This window comes from Cygnus atratus, chromosome 2 (assembly GCF_013377495.2).
Source record: "Cygnus atratus isolate AKBS03 ecotype Queensland, Australia chromosome 2, CAtr_DNAZoo_HiC_assembly, whole genome shotgun sequence".
NCBI lineage: Eukaryota > Metazoa > Chordata > Aves > Anseriformes > Anatidae > Cygnus > Cygnus atratus.
The window spans coordinates 15,774,607-15,798,046 of record NC_066363.1 but is presented as its reverse complement, the minus strand read 5'-3'; the positions used below and the strand labels follow the sequence as shown (position 1 = coordinate 15,798,046).

At 39.0% G+C, this 23,440-nt stretch overlaps 1 protein-coding gene across 7 annotated transcripts in view; it reads left to right on the top strand.

Moving 5' to 3' along the window:
- Positions 1–23,440, top strand: part of ZEB1 (zinc finger E-box binding homeobox 1) — a 129,107-nt gene that overhangs the window by 89,779 nt on the left and 15,888 nt on the right. For 4 of the 7 annotated variants that reach the window (XM_035545180.1, XM_035545181.1, XM_035545188.2 and 1 more), the window contains 4 exons: positions 9,782–9,982; positions 15,363–15,425; positions 17,058–17,219; positions 21,185–21,387. In XM_035545180.1, coding sequence (XP_035401073.1) covers positions 9,782–9,982; positions 15,363–15,425; positions 17,058–17,219; positions 21,185–21,387 — 629 coding nt within the window. The remainder of the gene's footprint in view (positions 1–9,781; positions 9,983–15,362; positions 15,426–17,057; positions 17,220–21,184; positions 21,388–23,440) is intronic. The other 3 variants (XM_035545185.2, XM_035545186.1, XM_035545191.2) reach the window with 1 other exon arrangement.

Here is a 23,440-nt window from a genome sequence, read left to right as displayed (position 1 = left end):
ACGTGTGTCTTTCAGTGCTGCCATGTTCTGCACTCAGGAGTCTGTTGAGAATTTCCTTGCTCCCTTCAAAAATTGTGAAAGAGAGTATATGGCCTGGTTGCTTGGAGTAGGGGGGAGCACAAGTAGAATAGAGTTAATAGATGGACCCAAGAGGTCCTTTCCCTCTACAGGTGTAGATTTTGGCGCCAGTCACATTTAATCGATTTTATAAAGGAATGAGCAAAGGAAAGTGTTATCCTTCAGACTCTGCGGGCAGAACTCTGTGTTCTTCCCAGAGATGTTTGGCTGCAGGTGCACATCCTTCAACGTCTTAGTTCAGATCAGGGTGGTGTTTTTGAAGCGAGTCTCCTTATTGTCCTCACTTACTGCGCTTTGATTTGGGAGCACTCTTAAGTGTGTTGCAGCCACTAGCAAAATTTAAACCAAGACCAGAGGAGGGCTAGTTTTATTAACAGACCAATCTCAAACACAGCAGCCTCACTATCTATTGCTATATCTTCCACCACCCTGGCTGCTTGCATGGACTCAGCCTTGCTGCCCTTGCCATCAGAAGCAGAGAGATTCTTACAAACCCTTACAGTCTGTGGGGGTCATTTTCAGATCCCTTCCCTGACTCGGTGTTGGGCTCAGCATCCCAGAAATGATACAGAAGTAAAATCCAATGTCTTAGGTATGCAGCTGAATAGTTTGGGAGGGATGGAGGAGTATATATAGACTTGTAGCCGGAGCTCATCTTAGCCATGGGCAAAGCAGGTAGTGGGCTAAAGCAGCTGTGGCCAGGAGCAGCCAACAAAGCAGAGATTCTCAGTCCAGCTGCTCTTGACAAAGGAGCTGAGGAGGTGGCAGCGCTGCCTGGCTCTCTGCTCCCTGCATTTATTCACCTTGGTGTTCCCACTGGGAAGTCTCAAACTGCTTCTGGATTTCTAAACAGTAAACTACCAAACTTGCCCTGCTCTGGTATAATTGTGCCTATGGGGCTAAGGAAACCCTAAACTGAACTGACAATCAGGTGAAAAAAGGCAAGCGGCAACAATGTAATCACCGAGGCTGGAAGATTTGCCAAATTTGCTCCAAGTGTAGCTTATGTCATCCCGGCGTCTGGTGCCAGAGCTGGAGCCATTAGCGTAATGCTGGGGGACTGCTCGTGACTTAGATCATCAGGCTTCGTTCCAGATTTCGCCATGTCGATAGAGAAATTCAACACTGAGGCCGGTTTGGTTTTAATGTCAAAAATTCATTGATTTTAAATCAGTGATTTAAAATTATCAAGCAGAAAATTTGTATTTACACCCCTGATTTTAACGTGTGTTGTGTAAGCACAACCCAACCGTTCAGCCTCCCTTCTGGGAGGCTTTTAGAGGACATAGCAGTATGCAGTCTGTTTGCAAAGTATTTCTTTGAGTTGACCAAAAACCTGATAATTCAGTACATGTGTATTGGGATAATTTATACACCTTAGTGCACATTGAGTGAATTGGATTTTATGGTTTTTTATAGCGTCCAAATATTCACTCACAATGTGTGTCAGGCTGCATTTGACTGCAAATTGGCATTCACTTAAGAGATGTAAAAACATTTTGAAATAGATTTTTATTATTTAAACAAAATTATCAGATATGTGCGCAGTAGATACAAACATTTAGTCTTAGATTTTAATAAATATTCATATATTTATGTGAACACATGTGGGAGATGTACATTTTATCCCTTCAGGCAGAGGAAGGAACTGAAGCCAGTTCCCTTTTTCCTGTGCGAGTACGCTCACATGTGTATGTATATAAATAAACAGTGAGTCACCCTTTTATATATAACATACAGTTCTGTTCTCCACAGTTATAGCACATATACTCTTCTTAAAAGCAGAGCGACTTTCCTGAAAATTACAAGTAGGTTTTTAAATTAAATTTAAAATGGATTATTTCAGAAACTAATCTCTGGCAGCTTTTTTTTTTCTTCTCTTGAATGATTTAATTAACAGTATAATACAGTTTCCTCACACTTTCTGCATAACGAGGTCTCATTGTAAAGTGTTTTTACTGAGTTCAATGAGCTGCCTAATGCTCTCGTTTTCTGCTACCTCCACCCTGATGCAACCAGAAGTCACCCTACTGCCTGATAGAGCCTGGGGCATGGTTGGGAAGCAGTGACTATTTTCACTAAGGGAAATAATGCTGATGTTTCCAAATAATAAAGCAGTACTGTGGCAGGAAAAAAAAATGGACAAAAATAAAGCAATATATGTGGAGGGAGGAGTGGGGTCCTAGGGTGGGTTCTGAGCTGACTGTTACCATTCAGGAACAACGCTTTGGGAGCTACAGAAAATAAGCTGGTAGTGCTGTCAGTTTAATTACTTAGAGCATCAAAAAAAAAATCCTAGTATTTTACTTGCATTGTTAGAAAAGGGATGGAGAAGAAAACAGCATATTGTTCTGCTGCTGTTCCTATCCATGCTGCATCTGCATCCTGAATGCTGCATGCAGTCATCTCTCCCCCATGTAAACAGTGATGCAGCAGAACAGAAGGTCCAGCAAGGTGCACAAAAATGACAAACAACTTCTGTGTGAGTAACAAGTAGACGAGGACTGTTCACATTGCAAAGGAGGGCTGTGCAAAGATGTATATAAAATCAAGAACAGTATAGAGGAGACAAGTAGGGAGGAACACCCACTGAACCTAGTGCAGAGCAGATTCAAAGTCAGCAGAAGAAACTCATTCATCCCACAACACGTAACTGTGGAACTGCTTGCCTTGGAATATTTTGGTTGCAAACATTTTCATAAATTCAAGAAGCAACTAGACAAATGGATAGAAAATAAGGCTGCTAGGTGTGAAGGCCTTCTCATTTAGGAATTCCAGGAGCCAAAATCTACTGAAGATGGGTGGAGAACTTTAGAAAAGTCATCAACATATGCCTTCCCTTTTCTTAAGCTCTTCCACATTTCTTCTTCAGATGGTAATATGGTTCTCTATATGTTACTGCATGGAAGGTACTTATTAATTTCAAATCTGTTTATTAAACTGACAGGAAAAATGTGACAAGAACAGAAATGTCTAACTTTACCAAAGACATTAGGCAGCTTATCAGTGGAGAGGTAAACAGCATTTCGTTCAGTAGTAGTAATAAAATTAATAGTATACCATAAAATAGCGAATGCTAAATTATCAGGTTTCTGCCTTTGCAATATATTTTGTTGAAAATATTTTTAAGGCTAGAGCAAAAGAATGTATAGGTGCCGATTTTTGGTTGAACTGGTAAACAATATATGGTTTCCAAGAAGTTATTGTGGGCCATTAGAGCAGTAATCTATGAACCAAGAATGCACTTAAATGCTCAGGAACTGTTCCAGTTTGTAGAATCAAAGGTTTATTTCCTAACAGTATTTTTGAATAAGTTTTCAAAATTTATTATTAAAATTTGAAAAAGCTATTAGATGTAGGGATTTCGAAAAAATCAGAACCACTCACACTTGTTTTGGATCTCCAGCCTTTTCGATGTTGAGATACTAAGCCCACACACTCAAATGTGTTGGTTACATATATCCAACTCCTTTAAAAAGGGTAGGTTGTTTGTGTTAACTCCCAAATTAAAAAAAAGAAAAAATTCCATGTAATCAGGTAGGATTTCAGATTAAACAGAATGTTGAACCAGACTCTACATAACAGGCAGTGACAGTTTTTCCGTGCAGTTCTGTGCCATTGCCACCCGATTTCAAATTATTCTCATACATACTCCTCCACATACCTTCTTCCTTGTTGAGATGTGTAAATTCATGTCAGATTTGAATGTTATTACATTTATTAGGTCATTCTATATGTTGAGAATGGTAAAGTAACTGTTAACACTCATACTGTCTAGTGATTCTGATCTGGTGATCTGGTGAGTGGTGAGCAGGTACCTGCTGCCAGCTTTACTGACCTTTTTAGGGAATTTTCCAAGATGGTATATGCTGTGGAAATAGTGAGCCCTATAGCCTTTCATCCCTGCAAGTCCTATAGTCTTTCTATCACCAGAATGTTAGTCTTCCCCTAAAACTTCCTGGGGTCATGGGTTTGAAATCAGAGACCTAAAGATTCTTTTCCTTTCAAATACCATGTTTGAATTTGACTAAAATTACTTATTGTGGCTTCCTAGCCCTATTCAACCAGTTAAATAATATATTTCTCTGTTTTAGCATCTTAATCAATACTCCATTTGAATATATATATATATTTTTAATTAGAATTATGCAACATCATATGTGTTCCCTGCATTTAGGACTACACAAATCCAGAGAGCAAGGCTCATTTTCTGCAATCCATTTTGCAGTTTTCTCTTAGAGCAATGAAAGCTTCAACTACAGACACTCATTTATAGTTTAAGAATCAGGGTACTGTAACGAGAAAGTGATCAACAACACCAAAAAAGTAATTATGGTTCATAAAATATATTTTTTGTGTTTTTGATTATTTCATCTTTAATACAGAACAGAGGTATTAGAATGATATTAAAAATATGTTTATTGGATAAATATTTAGTTTCCATATAATGTGGAAAATGGGGCCTTCTTTTCTATTCATCTGTGGAAGTAAAGCTGAAATTGATAATGAAACTATTTAATTAATGTAATGATGTAAATGTTTGGGTTAAGGTGCACATCCATAGGATGGATAGGATAGGCCCATATGTCCATGACACGTTGCACATGCTGGTCTGGTGACCTGTTCTCAGCAGCTTGCAGCCAGGGCACATGATCCCTGCCAGACACAGGTTTTGTAGTCTAAGATGAGATGGTTGTGGTTGTCTGTGTGTCTCCCTGCTACTGCCAGCCATCCCTGCAGCCATGGTGGCAGGGCGTGATGGAACCTCTCCAGCAGTGGCTTCTCCTCACAGCCCCACGTACTGTTGTGGAGACGCCGAGTGCTGTGCAGGCTAGTTCTCTGTGATTCAGGCTGAGTTATTTTGTATAGGTAGTGACTCCTTTTCAGTGGCATTAGCTAAAGGTAAATATGACTGAAGTTCTGAAACATTTGTAGTTTCTTCATTGAAAAGCTGTAACTGTTCTTCTGAGCAAGGTTTCTTCTTACATGTATGTGTTTCCTGCATGGGATATTTGGCCAAATTAGAAGTCTCTTGAAATCATCGTTTATGTATACTTGGTTGAATTTGTTTCAGAGGTTGTAAGCAGTAGTCTCTACATACTGCTTTTCCATTGAGTATGTTTCAATCTCTGACCAAAAAAGGTTTAATTAAAATGTATTCCTCCCAACTTCAGTTGTCATTGTGGTACCAGGCACCACATGCGGCTAGTGAGCTTGTTTTCCTTTTCTCTTATTGGTGGTTCTTCTGAGGAAACAGAGAGAATGCAAGAAGCAAACACACAAAATGGTGTGCAGGTAGGGAAGACCTAAATTTGGCTATGGGATTGAACTGGAGAAGAGGCGAGAGCAGGGAGAGGGAGTGCAGCCACCCCTTGAGTCCAGTGGAGGATGCCCTCCTGCCAGGTTTTCTTTAATGTCTTCAAAGAGCTGTAAAACATGTTGCCAAAACATGTCTGAAGCAAACGAAAGCTAGCAGGCTGCTACTGCCATCACTTTGTCTCTTCATTCAACAGGAGGAGATCTGCATTGCTGGTTTAAGCTTTCGTAGAATCACAGAATATCCCAGGTTGTAAGGGGCCCACAAGGATCATTGAGTCCAACTCCTGGGTCCAGGCAGGACCACCCAAAAACCAGACCCTATGTCTGAGAGCGTTGTCCAAACGCTTCTTGACCTCCAGCAGGCTGAGTGCTGTGACCACTGCCCTGGGGAGCCTGTCCCAGTGCCCGACCACCCTCTCAGTCAAGAACCTTTTCCTAATGCCCAGCCTGACCCTCCCCTGTCCCAGCTCCATGCCATCCCCTCGGGTCCTGTCGCTGTCCCCAGAGAGCAGAGCTCAGCGCCTGCCCCTCCGCTCCCCTCGTGAGGGAGCTGCAGGCCGCCATGAGGCCTCCCCTCAGCCTGCTCTGCTCTGGGCTGAACAAACCCAGGGCCCTCAGCCGCTCCTCATACGCCTTCCCCTCCAGACCCCTCACCACCTCAGCAGCCCTCCCTCGGAGGCTCTCTGACAGCTTTATGCCCTCCCTGGCGCACCCCAGGGCACGGCTGGCCCTCCTGGCTGCCAGGGCACACCGCTGGCTCGTGGCCAGCCGGCCTCCACCAGAGCCCCCAGGCCCCTTTCCGCGGGGCTGCTCTCCAGCCTCTCGCCCCCAGTCTGTGCGTACAGCCGGGGTTGCCCCTTGCCAGGTGCAGAATCCGGCACTTGCTCTCGTTAAATTTCATGAGGCTGGAGATTGCCCAGCCCTCTAATTTGTCAAGATCTCTCTGCAAGGCCTCTCTACCCTCAAGGGAGGGCATGCCATGCAGGCATCAGTGTGGTACGAGGTAATGGGATTTTAATTTTAATTAGCTAAAAATACAGTAAATTACAGAGTTTGATTGTTTTTAAGCTGTCATTTCTATTAAAGAATAATAATATATTCTTTGAAATCAAACACTTGACTTTGAAAGTCAAGCATTCGCAAAAAGTTGGAGAATGTCAGAATGGAGATTGTTCAAATGGTTTTAATTTGTCCCTTGCATGTATGCATAATGATAAGATCTTTAATTATGTGATCACATAAATTTTTTGCAGGAGGAATGGTGCCCAGAGAATGAATATGGGATGTTTATTAAAGGAAGCTGTTGTCTCCAGAACCCTGGCCTTAATTGCTGCAAAGCGTAGTAATTTAAGTAGAGGACTGCAGGAAGCAAAAGCAGGCTCTCCAAGGCACCTGAAAGCACCACTGGAAAACTGGATTTTGTTCTCAACTTGCAGAGTTGTTAGATGGATCTGGAAGATCCCATATTTATATGATCTCTGTTGCCAGGTGCTATCACACACTGACCCAGCAACCTGGGCCCTGAGCACAGCTGCGTCAGGAATGAACCCGAGTGTGCTTTGAATATACAAAATGCTATAAAAATGAAAAGTAGGGCCCAAAAGGCCTTAGACTGACACGGTAATGCCAAAATTGCTGAAAGAATTGTCTCATTTTTAAGTAGACAGTTTCTTGTCTGTAACATGGAAATACCATCACCCCGCTACTGCTAAATTAATTAAATGCTTTGAAGCATTCGTGCTGAATGCCTTGGAGGGAAATACCTAATGTATAACGAGGAATCTGATTTTGGCCAGCTTCCTGTAAATGAGGCTTTAGGAACACTGCTGTAATGTGTTCCTCAGAAGGTATAATAACACATTACACAAATGTGTAATTTTTTGTCATCTGAAAAAGTGAGGCAGGATCCTACCAGCACTTTGGTTCACAGAATCACAGAATGGCTGAGGGTGAGGAGGATGAGTTTTAAGTTTTGCTGAATTAGCACATGTGAGTGTGGTGAGAATGTATGAAAATGTTTCAAAGTAAATAGAACTATGATCAGTAGATTATATTTAAATATTTAAAAATACATGATGAAGAAAAGAAGAGACAGTTTTTCTCTGTAAGTGTAATTCTTCAGGACAGACTTTCTGATTATTTTTTCATCTTCCCTACAAAGATTCTACACTTTAAACCCAATATAAAGAATTCCACTTAATTTCCCAAACTAAACAGGGATTTATTTTTTTTTAATCCAAATAGTAGTTATCTCAGTAACTGAAGAATTCTGCACATAGGCCTAAAAATCTGCATATTTATTGTGGTTGAATCTTGATCCTTGCCCTTACTGATCTCCTTTACATGTGACAAAGGTAAATATGATGGTGTTTGAATTCATACTCCTCTACATCTAAGCGTCACAGTAAAAGCAAGTTAAGACAACATGATAAAACAATTTTTCCATTTCCTCCTTCTATTTTTTGTCTGTTCTTAACCTTTTTAAAACTTACATTTACCATTTTCCAGGCAAATAAATTCATAAATCTCTTCTTCTTTGGTGAGGGTATGTATATTTTATCTGTCACACAATGTTACCACATCTTTTACAGTACCTATTTTACTTTGCAAAATCTGTTACAGAATATTGAGTGAGTATCAATTTATTGATAGAAATGGACCAAATACTAGTATTTGGGCAATTTGCCTAAATTTGTTGTCTTAGAAAAGTGTGATACCATCAACAGTGGTGTGTATTACATTTTTCAAATAATGCTATGTGTATAAAATATGGAAACGTGGAATTATTATTTTAGATTCAAAAGGCTCTTTTGTCATGCTTATGCATATGCATTTAGATGGGACATTTTTCTCCCAAATGGGGAGGAAATGAGATGATAGCTTGTCAATTCATAATGTTACTCACTTTCCCTGCTTAAATGCATTTTTAAATGACTAGAATATCTACTTAAAAAAAAAAAAGGGAAAAAAAAGAACTAACTTCAGGAGAGCAGGAGTCTGGTGTCCTATTTATCTACTTTAATAGGTAGGATTTCACATGAAAGAATGAGTCTATCTTCTGGTGTGCTAACAGTGACAGTAATCAGGGATTGTAAAGTAGTGTGACTGTGCATTACAGCTCTGGTTCTCATAACCATTGGAGTGCCACAGCCAAGACAAGTCTTTAGTTTATTCCTCGGTAAATGTATTCTCATTATTAAACTGCATTTTGAAACATTACAATAAGAAGTTCAAGCTTGACATTGAAGAAGTAATGCATTTATAGATATTCCATAAATGTTTAATAGTTTTTTAACTTTAACTTCCATATGAGTAACAAGACATTCCAACAGACTGTGAAAATATTTTTTTCTTAATACATAATCCTTACAGTTTAAATTGAAATGGTTGTAACTGAAATTTTGTGCTCACAAATCAGGACTATTTTAATGGTCATCTGCTCCCATATGACAGAGACGTATCTATCATTGTGCAATCCTTTGTCCAAAAGACTTTTACAATATGGTCTCCATGATGAAAAAGTATACTTATTACCTTTTTGTTGTAGAGGGTGAAAATGTTTCCTTTCTAAGTCCCCTCTGAGATTTTGGCATACACATGATTACTGTAGTGTGATCTTTAGGTGTATCTGCAAGAGCATTTTAGCTTGGATCAGGAACACTTTAGCACTTCTGAATCAAGTCTCCTTATTGTTCCCGTTTATGTCTCCATGATTCAGTTGCCTGGAGCCTGGCGGTGGAATTAGTTACAGGAAAAGCCAGGCAAGAAGATGCACTTAACTGCAGCCAGGAGCTTGCTCCCTGGGACTAGCTTCAGCGAAGTGTGCTCAGCCTGGGGTCGTGTGGTCTTCCGTAGCAGTCGTGTCACTACAGTTGTTCTGCTGTACCCCGTGGACTGCCATATGCAAACAGCCCATCTTCCTCTGTCTGTGACAAAACGTGCCGTAAATGGTGCTTAGCAATATCAAGTATTTCATAGACCAATGAGCAGGCCATAGTATTCTTAAAGGAAACAGCATTGCCATCCTCCAAGCTGGAATGATCCAGCTGGAGGCCTGATGGCTCGGTGTGGCCCAGAAGGCAGCTCTGGAGTCATGTACTGCCTTTCCTTGTGCAGTTTAATGCAGGGTGTGCAGGTGTGAGGGGCACCGTAATTCCTGGCAGTACTAGAAGTCCTGCAGCTGGCAGATATCTTCTTGTGTGCCGCCGTTAAGTCCAGGTTGCTCTCAAGCTGCTGCCATCCACAGAGGGAAAGAAGAAGAAATAATGTGACTCTGCAGAGGTGCCCCGGATATAGCATCTGGCCACAGTACTGAAAGCTTTGAACCTCCGTGCTGTAAATTAAGAGTATATTGATCAGTATTTTGCTTCTTGTCTGTCCACAGTCACCAATTATAATAATGTGGTAGAAGCAAACTCAGATTCAGATGACGAAGATAAATTGCATATAGTGGAAGAAGAAAGTGTAACTGATGCAGCAGACTGTGATGCGAGTGTGCCAGAAGATGACTTGCCAACAGACCATACAGTATTACCAGAAAACAGTGAAAGAGAAGGGAGCACAAACAGTTGCTGGGAAGATGAAGGTATGTTCGTTTTCACTGATGATACTATGTAGAGTGATATTTCTAAAAAGAAGACTTGATGGAATTTCTTGGTTACTTTATTACTGAAATGATTAGAAGAGATAAACATGGAATATTCACAATCAAGTAAGAATCAGATTTTCTAACATATTCATTATGTTAAATTTTATTTTCTTTATTCGGTATTTGAAGCAGATTCCAAGATATATTGGATTCGTTTGCATTGTTAAGGAGGAGCTTCCAACCTGTGGATGCTGCATTCTTGAGAGTGATCAGAGAGTAGTTACTCGCTTACAGTTTTTCCAAGGCTTTTTGCATGGCATAGCTCTGCCATAGCTCCCAATAAGAGCTGTGATTTTCGCAGCTGTGTCTTAGGGACTAAGGAGTAAGCCAAAACCATGAAAGAAAATAATATTCACATGTAAATTTCTGCCTGTGAGCTGCTTCTGCCTTTTCCCTCACAAAAGATAGCCGGAAAAAAAAAAAAAAAGTATAGATTATTGGTTTTGGAATTGGATATCTTACTCATAGTGAATCCATGTTTTGTAAACACTGTCAGGAGGTATATGTTGTACATATGCAGCAGCCTTAGAAGCAGAAAATTTGAAGCAAAGAGGAAATACGCTTTTTTTTTTTCTTCCTGTGGGATTTGATACTGAATTTCACAATATCAGACAGCATGCTTATGTTTGAGCCAAATTGGGGTAAATGCATACATTTCTGGAATTTATTGTGGAATTTGTCCTTAATTCCCTGAAAGATACAGAATATTTTCAGGTATGTCAGTGTTTGTCGCTGAACTCCAACCACAATTCTTTAGCATCCACCTTGTTAAAACTTGTGATTTAAGATCAGTTTATGACCTCACATCTAAATAAACTGAAAGCAGTCATATGGTCACTAACTGCAGTCCAGCTGAGAGCGAGCAGCTGAGAGTTCAAAGAATAGCATCAACTCAGCCAGCTTTTACAGGGCTGCTGTTGCCAAGATATGCTGTGCAGTGAAATGAGTAATTTGGAGCTAAATTATTAGATAATTTTCTTGGTTCTCCTGCAAAATCTTTGTTCTACTGCAGGTTATATATAAGGGGAATTGCTGTTACATAAAAATGGGCTGTTTGTATACTATTTCTTGAACCGCTCAGAGATGGGTGTAGGAAGCCTGAAGTATGGACTGGGAAACAGCACTGGGGCCCAGAGGTGATGGATGAAGACCCTTGGGCTAAGGGGTGGACTAAACGTTTCGTGGAGCTATACGTACAGGTAGTTACACCACAGTATCTTGCCTCAGGCAGCCTCTGGAGATTTTCAGAGCTCTAGATATGTAACAATATCTTTTTTTTTACTTCCTATTTCAAATGTGTCATTTTTAACCTTTTAGAATTTGTCTGCTTAAAATAAAGCATTTGAACCAAATCCTTCTGTAATTGTGTTGTGAGAATCAGATGCCATTTTGTCTGCCATGGTCGTTGGTTACTCAGCCAGGCTTCCATCAGTGTTCAGACAGACGAAAGATTTAAACAATTGTCTTGCTAAAATTACCGTAAATTTCTTACGTAAAAATTATATGTTCTGAAGTCTCTTTTATAGTAGACTGAAGGCTTTTTATTTGCTTCTGAGTTGTTTGGTTTTCTTAATAAATTGTTTGAACTTCTGGCAAAGGCTGCATGAGAAAAAATGAGGGTTAAATTAGGTTTTATGGAGCTTTGATTTGCTATGGTAAAGCTCTATTTACTTTTTTATGGCTTTCATAGAAAGAAAGGTGCAAGCTGAAAATCACATCATCCGTCTTGGTTGTACACTAGAACTCTTAAGAGAAGGGTATTGAATACGTGATCTTCATCTTAAAGGGAAAGGTAGCGGGGTAGGTATCCGTGCAACACTAATACTGTCATCAAGACTGATGATTATTTTTGGAAAAAGTACACTACAGCAGTCGTAGTGAGTTGGGTTTCATCACCGAAGTAGTACTGAAAGTTACTGGTTTTAGTTGGACCTGACAGAATGGCTTTTTTTACATCTTTATTCTGTTCACAAACGCACAAGAATAGAAACAACACACGTAACATTTCTTCATCAGATTAGTTTCCTTCCGTTTCCAGTCATTCTAACTGAACTTCTCGAAGACCTTCAGAACAGGTGTTTTAAATATAAGGTGTGTATCTCCAGAGGTTTAACTGAAGCAGTCGTACAAGTTTGAAAAAGTGAACCACGTGTATCCGGCACAAGTTGCTGGCCGTGTGCCAGCATTCATGTGTGCAGCGATCCTCTGATGTGATCTCTCTTGCCTTAGTTTGAAGTAAAACCTACACTACAATTTAAAAAAGCAAAGGTCAAACCCTATTGACTTATTCTGTTAATGAGCTTGAAAAAGTGTTAGTTATGTATTGTAAGTATTTAGGAAATCTAGAGATCTCAGGCCTGGAAGTAAGATAACTTTGAAAAATTGAACATTTAAAAAAAAAAAATGCCCAGGCCATGAAATAAACTTTAAAAATTAGTGAAATTATGTTTTAAGTGTAAGGTCCTTCTGGAAGTCAGGAATTCCTTTAACTTATAAAATGTTGTGCTCTCTCAGCGTGATGAATTGCTGATGAAGGTTGCTGTGCTATTTTGCTTTAGTTTCATTTGAGGGGAGGCTAAAAAGTGTGGCATTTTCTTGATCAAGTTTTTACTCACAGGAGCAAACAGGAGCATAACTGTAAAGTGTAGATAGTGCTTGCTACATGCAAGTAGTACACCAGAAAATGAGCTCTAAAGAATTTAAATTAGAAACTCTTTTGATGGACTTTGTAATTTATTCCCTTCTCTGAAGATAACACTGTGGCAGAAATTTCAGTGAAGTTTGCCTTTCTTCCTACACCCCAAATTTCCATTTTGCTAGTAGCAGAAATATGATCGGTTATCTTATCCATATAAAGATCTTCGCAGTCAGCCTGCGATGCAGTGGCAGCGCCCTGCATGTTCACTGGTAGCATACACTGGTGCCTGTGACCTGAAAGTTACTGGCATTTGGCTGTAGGAAGTCCCACCGTATCTCTAAGCAGCCGCTCGCAAGAAATGGTTAGATACGGAGAAGAACAGAGCTGAGCAGAGCTGCAGTCCAGAAGTAGCTATGGGAGCTCCAGGCACTCCTCGCTGACCGTGAAGTGAAGCCTTGCCTCACCTGATCCTGGCTCCTGGATGGCTGGCTAGGTCAGAGCTGATGACTCTACCAAGTGCTATAGAGATGTTTAAGAGCATGGCTGTCTGTCCTTGCTTCCAAATAGCACGAGGAGCCTTCTCAGCCCCACCACTACTTCCCAGCAGCTGTATTTGCAGCGTGGCATTGGGCTTCTGCGTGCACAGATGCGGAGCTGTCTTCCGGTGCCGAGCACACACAGCTGTAAAGGTGGAGCTCTTCTTGGCAGTCTTCAAATTATGAACTGTCTGTGCAGCACCAGGGAAGATCACGCCCTGTGGAAAAGGTCTCCTCCCTTTTTTACACCCCACTTTTTGATATGGAGAGGAGACAGTACCAGAGTTTATGATCATTAGAATTGAGAGTGTTTTTAATTTCACTGAGATTAATCTTGAATGCCATAAATTCCTTGACATTACCTTGGGAAGCATCACTTTTATTTGTCATGAAGCCAATGGAATTTGCTAGAGACACTATAATTTAAACTCCTATAAGTAATAGCTTACTGATAGTCCCTCTCTTCCACAGAGCCTATTTCATAATGGAGAAAAACCACAACCCTTTTTAGGAAAAAAAAAATAAAAAAAGCATATTTTGTATCATGAATGTTTTTAAGAAATTAAATTTTGAACTTGAATTTTCATTGCCTGCATTCAGCCATCTTATAAATTCTGAACAAAGTCTGCGGTATCGTGAGCCAAAAATATAATTACTTCAATGCTTCAGTATTGATCAATGGACTATAGTGTGTGTTTTTTTTAAGATACTAATTAAAATTAATGTAAAATTTAAGTGTTGCAGTTTCCTTTTAACCTTTTTTTTTGTTTCTGACTGTCTGCAGATAGAGCTTCCCCACCTTTCTGGATCGGGTGGGTTTTGTCAAGGTAGACAGAATTAAGAGTCTTTTCCTCTGAGGAACCCTTTTGTATCTGAGAACTTAAAGTTGCCCTAGGATTTATCATCTTACATATAAGAGAGAAATTGGCTTCTCCTGTAATTAAAAATCTGACATGTTCTGGGGTTGTGAATAGCCATACCAAATGATTTTTCCCTGCACCAAAATAGAGTAAAGAAAGGTAAATAAAAATATAACAATTACTGTTTCAGATCATGCCAGTTATGCATTCTAGCATCTAGATCGAAAGTCATTCTCTGCACTATAGCTCTGAAGCACTTAAGGTCTCCAAAATAAAACTATGAAATAATACTTCTATTTCCATCAACTCATATCTATTGGCTGCTGATGTATTCACATATAGTAACATAGTCTTCTAATAATAAGTAAAGGGATGAAAAAAGCAATATAGTTTCCCTGTGCACTCCTGCCATAAGCCATTTACTGACAAAAATGGCAGCAGTCACCTTTCCCATACGAACTTCCTGGTACCAGTTACCCAACATATCCAAATTAGCAACAATTTCAGCTGCTATTGATTTGAACCAACAGTCTGCAGTGAGTGAAGACTTCCATGCCACATGCATGGACACCGCAGCTTTTCAGGAGCTGGTAGAGCTTCAGCGTGTAGGCTCCATGGGGCCAGCTGTATGGATGTCTGATACAAAGCATGCAAACTCATACTGGGAGGTGTAATGGGTACGTGAAGCGTTGCTGTAGTACACAGCTGATCTGAAGTAGGGAGCATGTCTTTAAAATCAGTGTTTGTTGAAACAATCAGAGCCTGTAAGTGGTTCCTAGACAGTTTACAAGAAACAGAAAGCAGTATGTAGCTGTTTGCAGGCATTACCCACAAATCATCAATCATTTCTGAAAACTGCTAATTGGAAAAAATAAATGTATTAGTTTTGTGATACTCCAGTTTCTGGAAATAGTACTGAATGTGTCAGATAGCTCTGTTTGTACGTGGGATTATTTAAGTAGCTCACTCCATATTTGCTGGAGAAACACTCTGTCCTAGTCTTTACCTGTCTTCAAATAATGAGTAGTATGTGGTACAGCTTCCTTTTAAAATTTAATTTCTTTACCCATGGAATATCTCTGTGGTTCAACCAATTCCTGCTGGAGTCATGTGGAATCTGTATTTTGGAAAAAATGTTGTCCTTAAGTGCATTTCTTCTAAATACAGAATTGGAAAAAATGCTGAACAAAAAGCTCCTCAAATATATTAAGTTGGTGGGTGTGTGGTTTGTTTGGTTTTGTTTTTAATACTCGCTCTTCTTTTTGTGAAATGTAATATTTCAGCTGGAAAAGAAAAAAAGGAAATCCTGGGGCCTGAAGCTCAGACAGATGAAGTAGGATGTACAGGTATTTGTTTGTTAATCTGAGTCCCTTCCTCATAAAGTGCTATTGAATTTTGGCTAGGTTAAGTATCCCTGTGAAAGCCTTGAAGATTTTCACACTTCTTTATAAATTACTTTGCTCTTCAGCACTTGAGGCCTTAACTTGTAAGTGCTGGTTTAGCCGGAGAAGTCCAGGTCTCCTCACCCTGGAGGTGCAGCAGAGCAGTGCCTCCACAGCAGCTTGTCTGCTAACAGCTTCAGCAACAAGAGCAAAAGGAAGTATAACACTGATCTTATGTGTAGAATGCAACTACAGGTCAATAGATAGTGTTTTAAACCTAATAGGGAGTATAACAAAATAAACCCAAGCTAGTGTTTTTCTTCTTCTCAACTCCTCTATTTTTACTGATTATACAGAAAGCAAAATAAAATTTGGATCTTCAGGTTCAGGATCAAAACAAGACAGATGCTTTGTCATTTTATTATACTCTGCTTTGGTAATGTTAAAAAAAAATTAATATAAAACCTCTGCAGTTTCTTAAGATTTTTATGCATCATTTTTTAATGCCCTTAACACTAAGTAGTTTGATATTATCAGGGTAAACCTTACTTACAAAAAAAGGTAGATGTGTTGATGTGTTAGGCTAGTTTCACACATTCTTTTTAGTTGCAATAAAAGCAGGTCTTCTCAAAAAAAGTACAGAGAAGTACCGTATAGTACATTAGTCTATATATGAGAAAGACTGTCTTGTGTAATAAAATGATTGTGTCAAATTGCAAATTGAGTATGAGGCTTCACACTGAGAAATGAACCATAAAATCTTTCCTTCCTATTAAAAATACACCTCACATTTTTAATAGTAGAGGAGATCTGTCATGATTTAGTGTGTCACAGACACAGCTCTCACAGAATGTTCCACAATGGTAAAAGCAAACTCTATGAAAAATGTATTTAGGCAAACACGTGCTAGCAAATATTTATTGTACAAAGCATTAAGTAACATATTTAATGTATTATTTGTTAACTTCGAAATAAAGTTTTTTAAAGAAATTGTTCATTGATTTTTTTCTTAAGTTTTTAATTGGAAAATCTTGTAGAATGTTAACTTGATCTGAAACCTTTATGACACCCATTTCCAGCTCCAGAGAGCAAGCCACTCAAAGTTCAGGTTTGGTGTGTTTCAGCCAGCCAAATTGTTATGCAGAGTTTGAACATCCTCTGGGCTTGCACTAATGAACAGGTCTTAAAATAACATTAAAAAATATGTCTTGAAGGCAACAAATTGACTTTTTCAAATGTAGGAGCCGAGACTTTAAGGCTGTCTTTCAAACTACAAGGGCTAAATTGTGATTAATATTGCATTCAAGAATTTTAAGGAAGTTGAAGGGAGATACATGTGAAATGATAAAAATATAGTGAAGTAAAGAAACCAGTTGTATTTTCAGTCAATTTTTTAAAAGTCGTTATGCCACTGTTTCTCTGTTTTAAAACTTGGCATATTCCTATATCTTAAGGAGCTTGACCTATACTAGTATTTGTAATGAGCTTTGTAATCCTTGGATAGAGTGTGATTTGGAAATGTGAGTTATTGAATCTCATTTATGTTCTTTTTAAAGTCTTCATTTGACATCTTGTATGTTGTTTTTGTACTTTTAGTAAAAGAAGATGAATGTGATTCTGATGCAGAAAATGAGCAAAACCATGACCCTAACGTTGAAGAATTCCTTCAACAAGAAGATACAGCTGTTATCTACCCTGAAGCACCTGAGGAGGACCAGAGACAAGGCACACCAGAAGCTAGTGGTCAGGATGAAAATGGTAAATATGCCACCAGCTCAGTTCTTTCAAAATAGGTTGTACTAAGTACTTGATGACAAGATTCTGTTGTCTTTCAAAATATAACAACGCATACACACATAGCTTTTGAAAAAAAATAAATTAAATCTTAATTAAATAGAATCATAGAATGGTTTGATTGGAAGGGACCATAAAGTTTACCTAGTTCCAACCCCCCTGCCATGGACAGGGATGCCACCCACTAGATCAGGTTGCCCACAGCTCCATTCAGCCTGGCCTTGAACACCTCCAGGGATGGGGCATTCACAGCTTCTCTGGGCAACCTGTTCCAATACCTCACCACCCTCTGAATGAAGAATTTCCTCCTAACATCTAATCTAAATCTCCCCTCTTTTAGTTTAAAACCATTCCCCCTTGTCCTATCATTATCTGCCTGAGCAACAAGTTGCTCTCCATCTTCTTTATAAGCCCCCCTTCAGTATTGAAAAGCTCCAATAAGGTCTCCCTTCTCCAGGCTGAACATCCCCAGCTCTCTCAGCCTTTCTTCATAGGAGTCCTCCAGCCCTCTGATCATCCTTGTGGCCCTCCTCTGGACCTGCTCTAACAACTCCAAATTCATCTTGTGCCGGACTCCAAGTGGGGCTTCACAAGGGCAGAGCAGAGGGGCACAACCACCTCCCTCTCCTGCTCGCCACCCCTCTGTTGATGCAGCCCAGGATGCAGTTGCCCGTCTGAGCTGCAAACTGCAAATACTGAAGAGATGATGGGATCATCTTGCAAAAAAAACACTACAACTTGATTTTATGAAACAAGATGTGCGCTGTGATTCAGTAGTATGGGTACCTAAATGGTAATAATCTTCAGTAATTGGAAATAAAAATCAAGCTTTCATAAATCCATTCAGTAGCATTATATGAAAGAACAGAACAAACATTCATTAAATACAATGAGACTGAATCAAGAGAGGATAGTTTTATGTAAGAATAATTTAGGGGGAGATATAACACGTTTCTTTTTATATTTCTGAACAAAATGCCCAAAAGAATGTACTAGGTAGAAGTTCTTTTATTAGATAGTTGGTCTATGACAGGTTTTGGTTTTTGTTTTTCCTTAAAAGACAGCAACAGACAAAAAAGAAATATTGCTTACACAAAAATGTTTATGTGAAATAAAGCAATGGCCTGTTGTTATTCTTCTTAATGGAAGCCCATTAAGAAATACTGACTTTCAAGTAGACATTGAAAATATTATTTCATATTGGAATAGGAAGTTTTTATTTTATTATGACTTTTCTTTGCTCTTAGTTAACTGTTCCAGCTTTATAATTTTATATGGTACAAATCAATGCTCTATATTTTGTTATTTTTAAATAATTAGGAAAACTAATAACTAGTAGTGTTTTAGATTTAGAGGAAGAAAAAACATCTACTTAAAGTTTAATGCTTAAAATGTGCTTCTGAATGAGATGTCAAGACAGACTTTGTTCATTTCTTCATCATGGAACACGTACTTGAAGACAAAACCTGTTCAGATTGGTTTCGTATTCTGCGCTGCGCCTTTTTGACATGTTCAGCTTTCATAATCTGTGAAAACTCTGGAGTTTTAATCAGATTGTGTTCCTTTAGTGGGGGTATTTAGGATTTTCAAAAGAAAATAATATCTACATAAAGGAATTAGAGATGTCGTTGTGGCTGTGTTACTGTACTTGAGTCTAAGGGATGTCAGTGAAAGGGGCAATGCTAACAAATCTGTTCTGTTCTTTCAGAGAGTTTGTGGTAGAAGAGATTCTAGCAAAAAAAAATTAAGTAAATTAAAATATTTAGTAAATTTAGACTGTGTACCTGCCTACTTATATACAGAAGCAGGACATGAATTTCTAATATTTTGTGTTTTACTTTTGAGGTTTTGCAAAATTCAAATAAGATACATGCTCAACAGTAGCATCTTAAAATTATAATTTAATTAATGTAAAATTTTAATCTGTGGTTGCAGCGGCACAGATTGTCAAGTTAGTTTTACCGACTTGCAATATGATTTCCATGTAATCATTAAAAATACAAATTTTTATTAATAATTTAAATTGTACCTACCTAAGTAGGTTTACAGGAAAGTGTTCTGAAACTCATGATGCTGAACAATGTTGTTCGAAGTTTTAGTTATTTGGAAGAGAAAATGCCAAAAAATGTCATGATACTTGCTAAAGATTTATGCTTCAAAACCAGGGGACTGGAGAAGTGAAGTCACAGAGAATTGGAGTCATTAGTAGTGGGCTTTGCAAAACCACTGCCATTTCAACATTTGCTCCAATGGAAGCAGAATTTAACACACTTTTGACATTTCCCCTGACTTGGATTTATGCTGAAATGTAGTATTCTTTATATGATGTGAATAGACTTGTAGATGGAAAAAAAAAACAATTGAAGGGAAGCGTACTATATCCACACATACGGGGATGTGTTCATTTCTGGAAAACATACCTAATCTGGGAAAATAAGAAACTTAAATGGGTAGAACTACACCAAAATAAAAACAGTGAAATGTGAGGATTACCTAGCCTGTTCTCATAAGGAATGAAAAGGATCCTTTATGACAGAGAAGGTGCTACTTGTAAGTGTTAATGAAAACTGGTCTGACTCTTCCTTTTTTAGTTTTGCAAGAGCAATTGCAGTAAAAATAAAGTCAGTAAATTCCACACAAACAAAAGGAATTGCTACTTTATAGAGCATATAATCAATCTATGGTAATAACTGCTGGAAGAGGTCACAAAGATAAATAATTCAGAAGTACTTTAGAAAGTACTGGTTAATTTTAGGAGTATTAATAATGCTTATAGTTCAGCAACTTAAAATGACAATCTGTACAAATTTGCACCTCATGATTCAGATCATAAAATGATAATCTGTGAGGACATTCCACCTTCCCCTCCTGCTCTCACTTAGCACAGTGGATAGGTGCATCATTGCAAAATATGTTTTCCCTTGAAGCATGGAAGGTTAGGATGGTCATTAGAGGATACCACACCTTATAAATAGTACAGCAAGTACAGCAAACCCTGCTTTTAGGTAAGCACATTTTCATTAATCTGTAAAGTAAGATGTAAAGTAAGAATCTCTGAGGAAAAAAACAATTCTAACATAGAATCAGTTACTACATAGGGGGCATAAATATATGCTTGGTAAGAAGAGATGGAGTTAAAATTTCATAAATGGTGACTTCTCAGAAACATTCTTGTCAAATTAATATTCAGCTTTAATTTGATTTCACTTTTTACTGTACTGACACAGAAGTAACTTCATGAAAGCCAGTAGAGTAAGATCCATAGGTTATATTAAAATCATATTTATGGCATCACATTTGATTTGATCTCTCCTTTCTGTCACTTATCCCCTTCTCTTGCAGACACTATGTCCTACTAAAGGGTGCGTATCTGTGTATAACTAAGATTATAAACCATGTTTCTATTCTCCTTCCTCTTACAATTTTGTGTTAAGAGAAAAAAAAAATGTTCTCTGCAGGAAGCAAATACTGTTTATTCCTTAGGGACTGGAATTGGATGACCATTAAATGTTTTAGTGCTAGACTTAATTTGTAAACATGATTTCAGGGTTGCCAGTGATTGGGCTGGCCAAGTCTACAAGGATTACTGGATCTTCAAACACGTTTTACAATTTTCAGAGTACTTTTTAATCGGAAGTACATATGCAGGAGCTCTGGTGCTGTGTAGCAAAGTCCAACAGACTTAGGGACAGAGGTGTGGCTCAGTTTGGTGTCATTGTGCTGACGTCCTCCATAGCATACTGGGACAGCTGCATCCTACTGCAGTTAGAAAGGTAATACCTGTGGAAAAAATATAAATGGTCGTTATTCCTTTTCTAAAACAGATGGAGCTTCCTAGCAGCTGCATGTTTTCTTACAATTACAATCAGTGTAGGTAAATTCAGAGCTTACAGTTTATTCAAATACAGTGTGTTCTCTCTCCTGTGTAGGAACGCCCGATGCATTTTCCCAACTGCTTACCTGCCCATATTGTGATAGAGGGTACAAGCGTTTTACCTCTCTGAAGGAACACATTAAGTACCGCCATGAAAAGAACGAAGATAACTTCAGTTGCTCCTTGTGCAGTTACACGTTCGCGTACAGGACTCAGCTGGACCGCCACATGACATCGCACAAGTCGGGACGAGATCAGGTAAGTGCCACTGGGCTGGAGGACTTGCTGTCTTCTGCAGCAGCGCCGTGAGTTGGTGTGTGAGCAGAGATGTCTGTACAGAGCATGTCAGATACTCATCTCAGAGTGTTCGCTGGCTGGAGTCCCAGTCCTGGAGCATTTACTTAAGCTTGCTGATGAAGTCAGACTTTCTCCCTTGCTATCAAAGGATGAGATGTGAATTCCTGCGCTTTCATTCATCGACACAGTATAATTGGGTTTGAGTTTTAGTTTTCAGAAGTGCTTTATTGCATTTACAGGTGATTAGGTTTTTCCGTTCATCGCCTAACATTACATAAGAGTTGTGACTCAAATTTAATCTCACATCTTTAGAGAAATACTTATATTTTTCTTCCATATGTCCTGTTTGGCCGATTCAAAATTAAGTGTAGCCATTTTTGCCCTGAAGAAACAATCCATTGTGTTGATTCATTTGCCTGAACTGTGAGATATAATTTATAAATATGACCCATGCTATAAGACAATATACAAAAAATTGTTCGTGCGTAAATTACAGTGTTTCAATACTAAATAAAGCAATAGAAAGGGCTAAAAATATTCTGAGCTTGTTTTCTCTGGTTCATTGATTAACCCAAGGGCATGGTTCCTTGAAATGCCCTGGTGAGTTGGCCACCTCATTACTACTGAGAGACCTGAGGTTTCCCTCCCTTCCCTTCCCTTCCCTTCCCTTCCCTTCCCTTCCCTTCCCTTCCCTTCCCTTCCCTTCCCTTCCCTTCCCTTCCCTTCCCTTCCCTTCCCTTCCCTTCCCTTCCCTTCCCTTCCCTTCCCTTCCCTTCCCTTCCCTTCCCTTCCCTTCCCTTCCCTTCCCTTCCCTTCCCTTCCCTTCCCTTCCCTTCCCTTCCCTTCCCTTCCCTTCCCTTCCCTTCCCTTCCCTTCCCTTCCCATTTTCATTAATGTGAAAAGCTGAAAGCTGTAACATCCAATAGAAAAAAGGAGATGCTCTTTTACGTATTGCTAACCCCTGTTTGACAAGCTATTACTAAGTCAAAGAGTTCAACAAGGTTAAAACTGTAGTGTCCTTCTTTACATCTGAGCGAATACATTCAGGACAAGTTTTTACAAGAAGTAAGGGCAATCTAGTGGCAAGGGTTTTACTGTTTCGCAGGGTTTGGAATAACCTTGCCAGCATGTTCTGGCAGGGCAGCTCTTGTTTATTCACAAGTATTTCCCCTGACCAATTCATTTCTGCCTTGCTCTCTTATTGGCTTGGCTTCCACTTTAAAGCTACTATCATCTTATATACAGCTTATAATTCTGACTAAAATCGATGAGAGCTTTTTGTAAAGTCTTGTTGCTGTAAGCTACCACTTTTATTTTCCATTTTTCCAACCAGAAGCCTAAAAGTAGAAGAATGAAGTAGTTGGGAGGACTTCCCATTTTTGCATATAGTTTGAAAGAAAAGAGAAAAAAATACCAAGTGAATAAACAGTCTCAGAAGAATTGCTAGAAAATGAAACGTTGTGTTGCTGCAGGAAATGTTTGAGATATTTTAGTGGGCTTATACTTCTGAAGGACATGACTGCATTTGATAAGCAGGAATATTGTTTCTGTGAAGTATCTGGAACTCAATATTCACCAGATTACATGTGATTTTCTAGAGCCATAGCCAGTCAGAACTATAGTAGTGCAGATACTTGGTAAATTTGAAATGCTTATTTGTTTATGTTATTGTCACAATGTTGTCATGTCATCAGATTTGCTTCATGCACATGGTTACATCGTTTGTGTAATGGAAAATTGAATTTTATCTATAGTAAAGTATAGGCCTCCTGGCCATGGATCTTCAACAGCAACATCTTCAAAACTTAACGTTTCCTGTTCGTCCTTACTCATAAAGGACGTACCCTGAAAGCAGATTATTTGGATAACTTTCTGTTAGCTGATCAGTGGCCAGCATGTGACAGTTTTATAATTGGAAGCAGTGAGCAAAGATAATTTCAAGTGTAGTGGAGGCAGCGGAAGAGGTATGTGCAGGCTGTGCCTTCCTCTGAGGAAGGGGCGAACATGGCAGGCT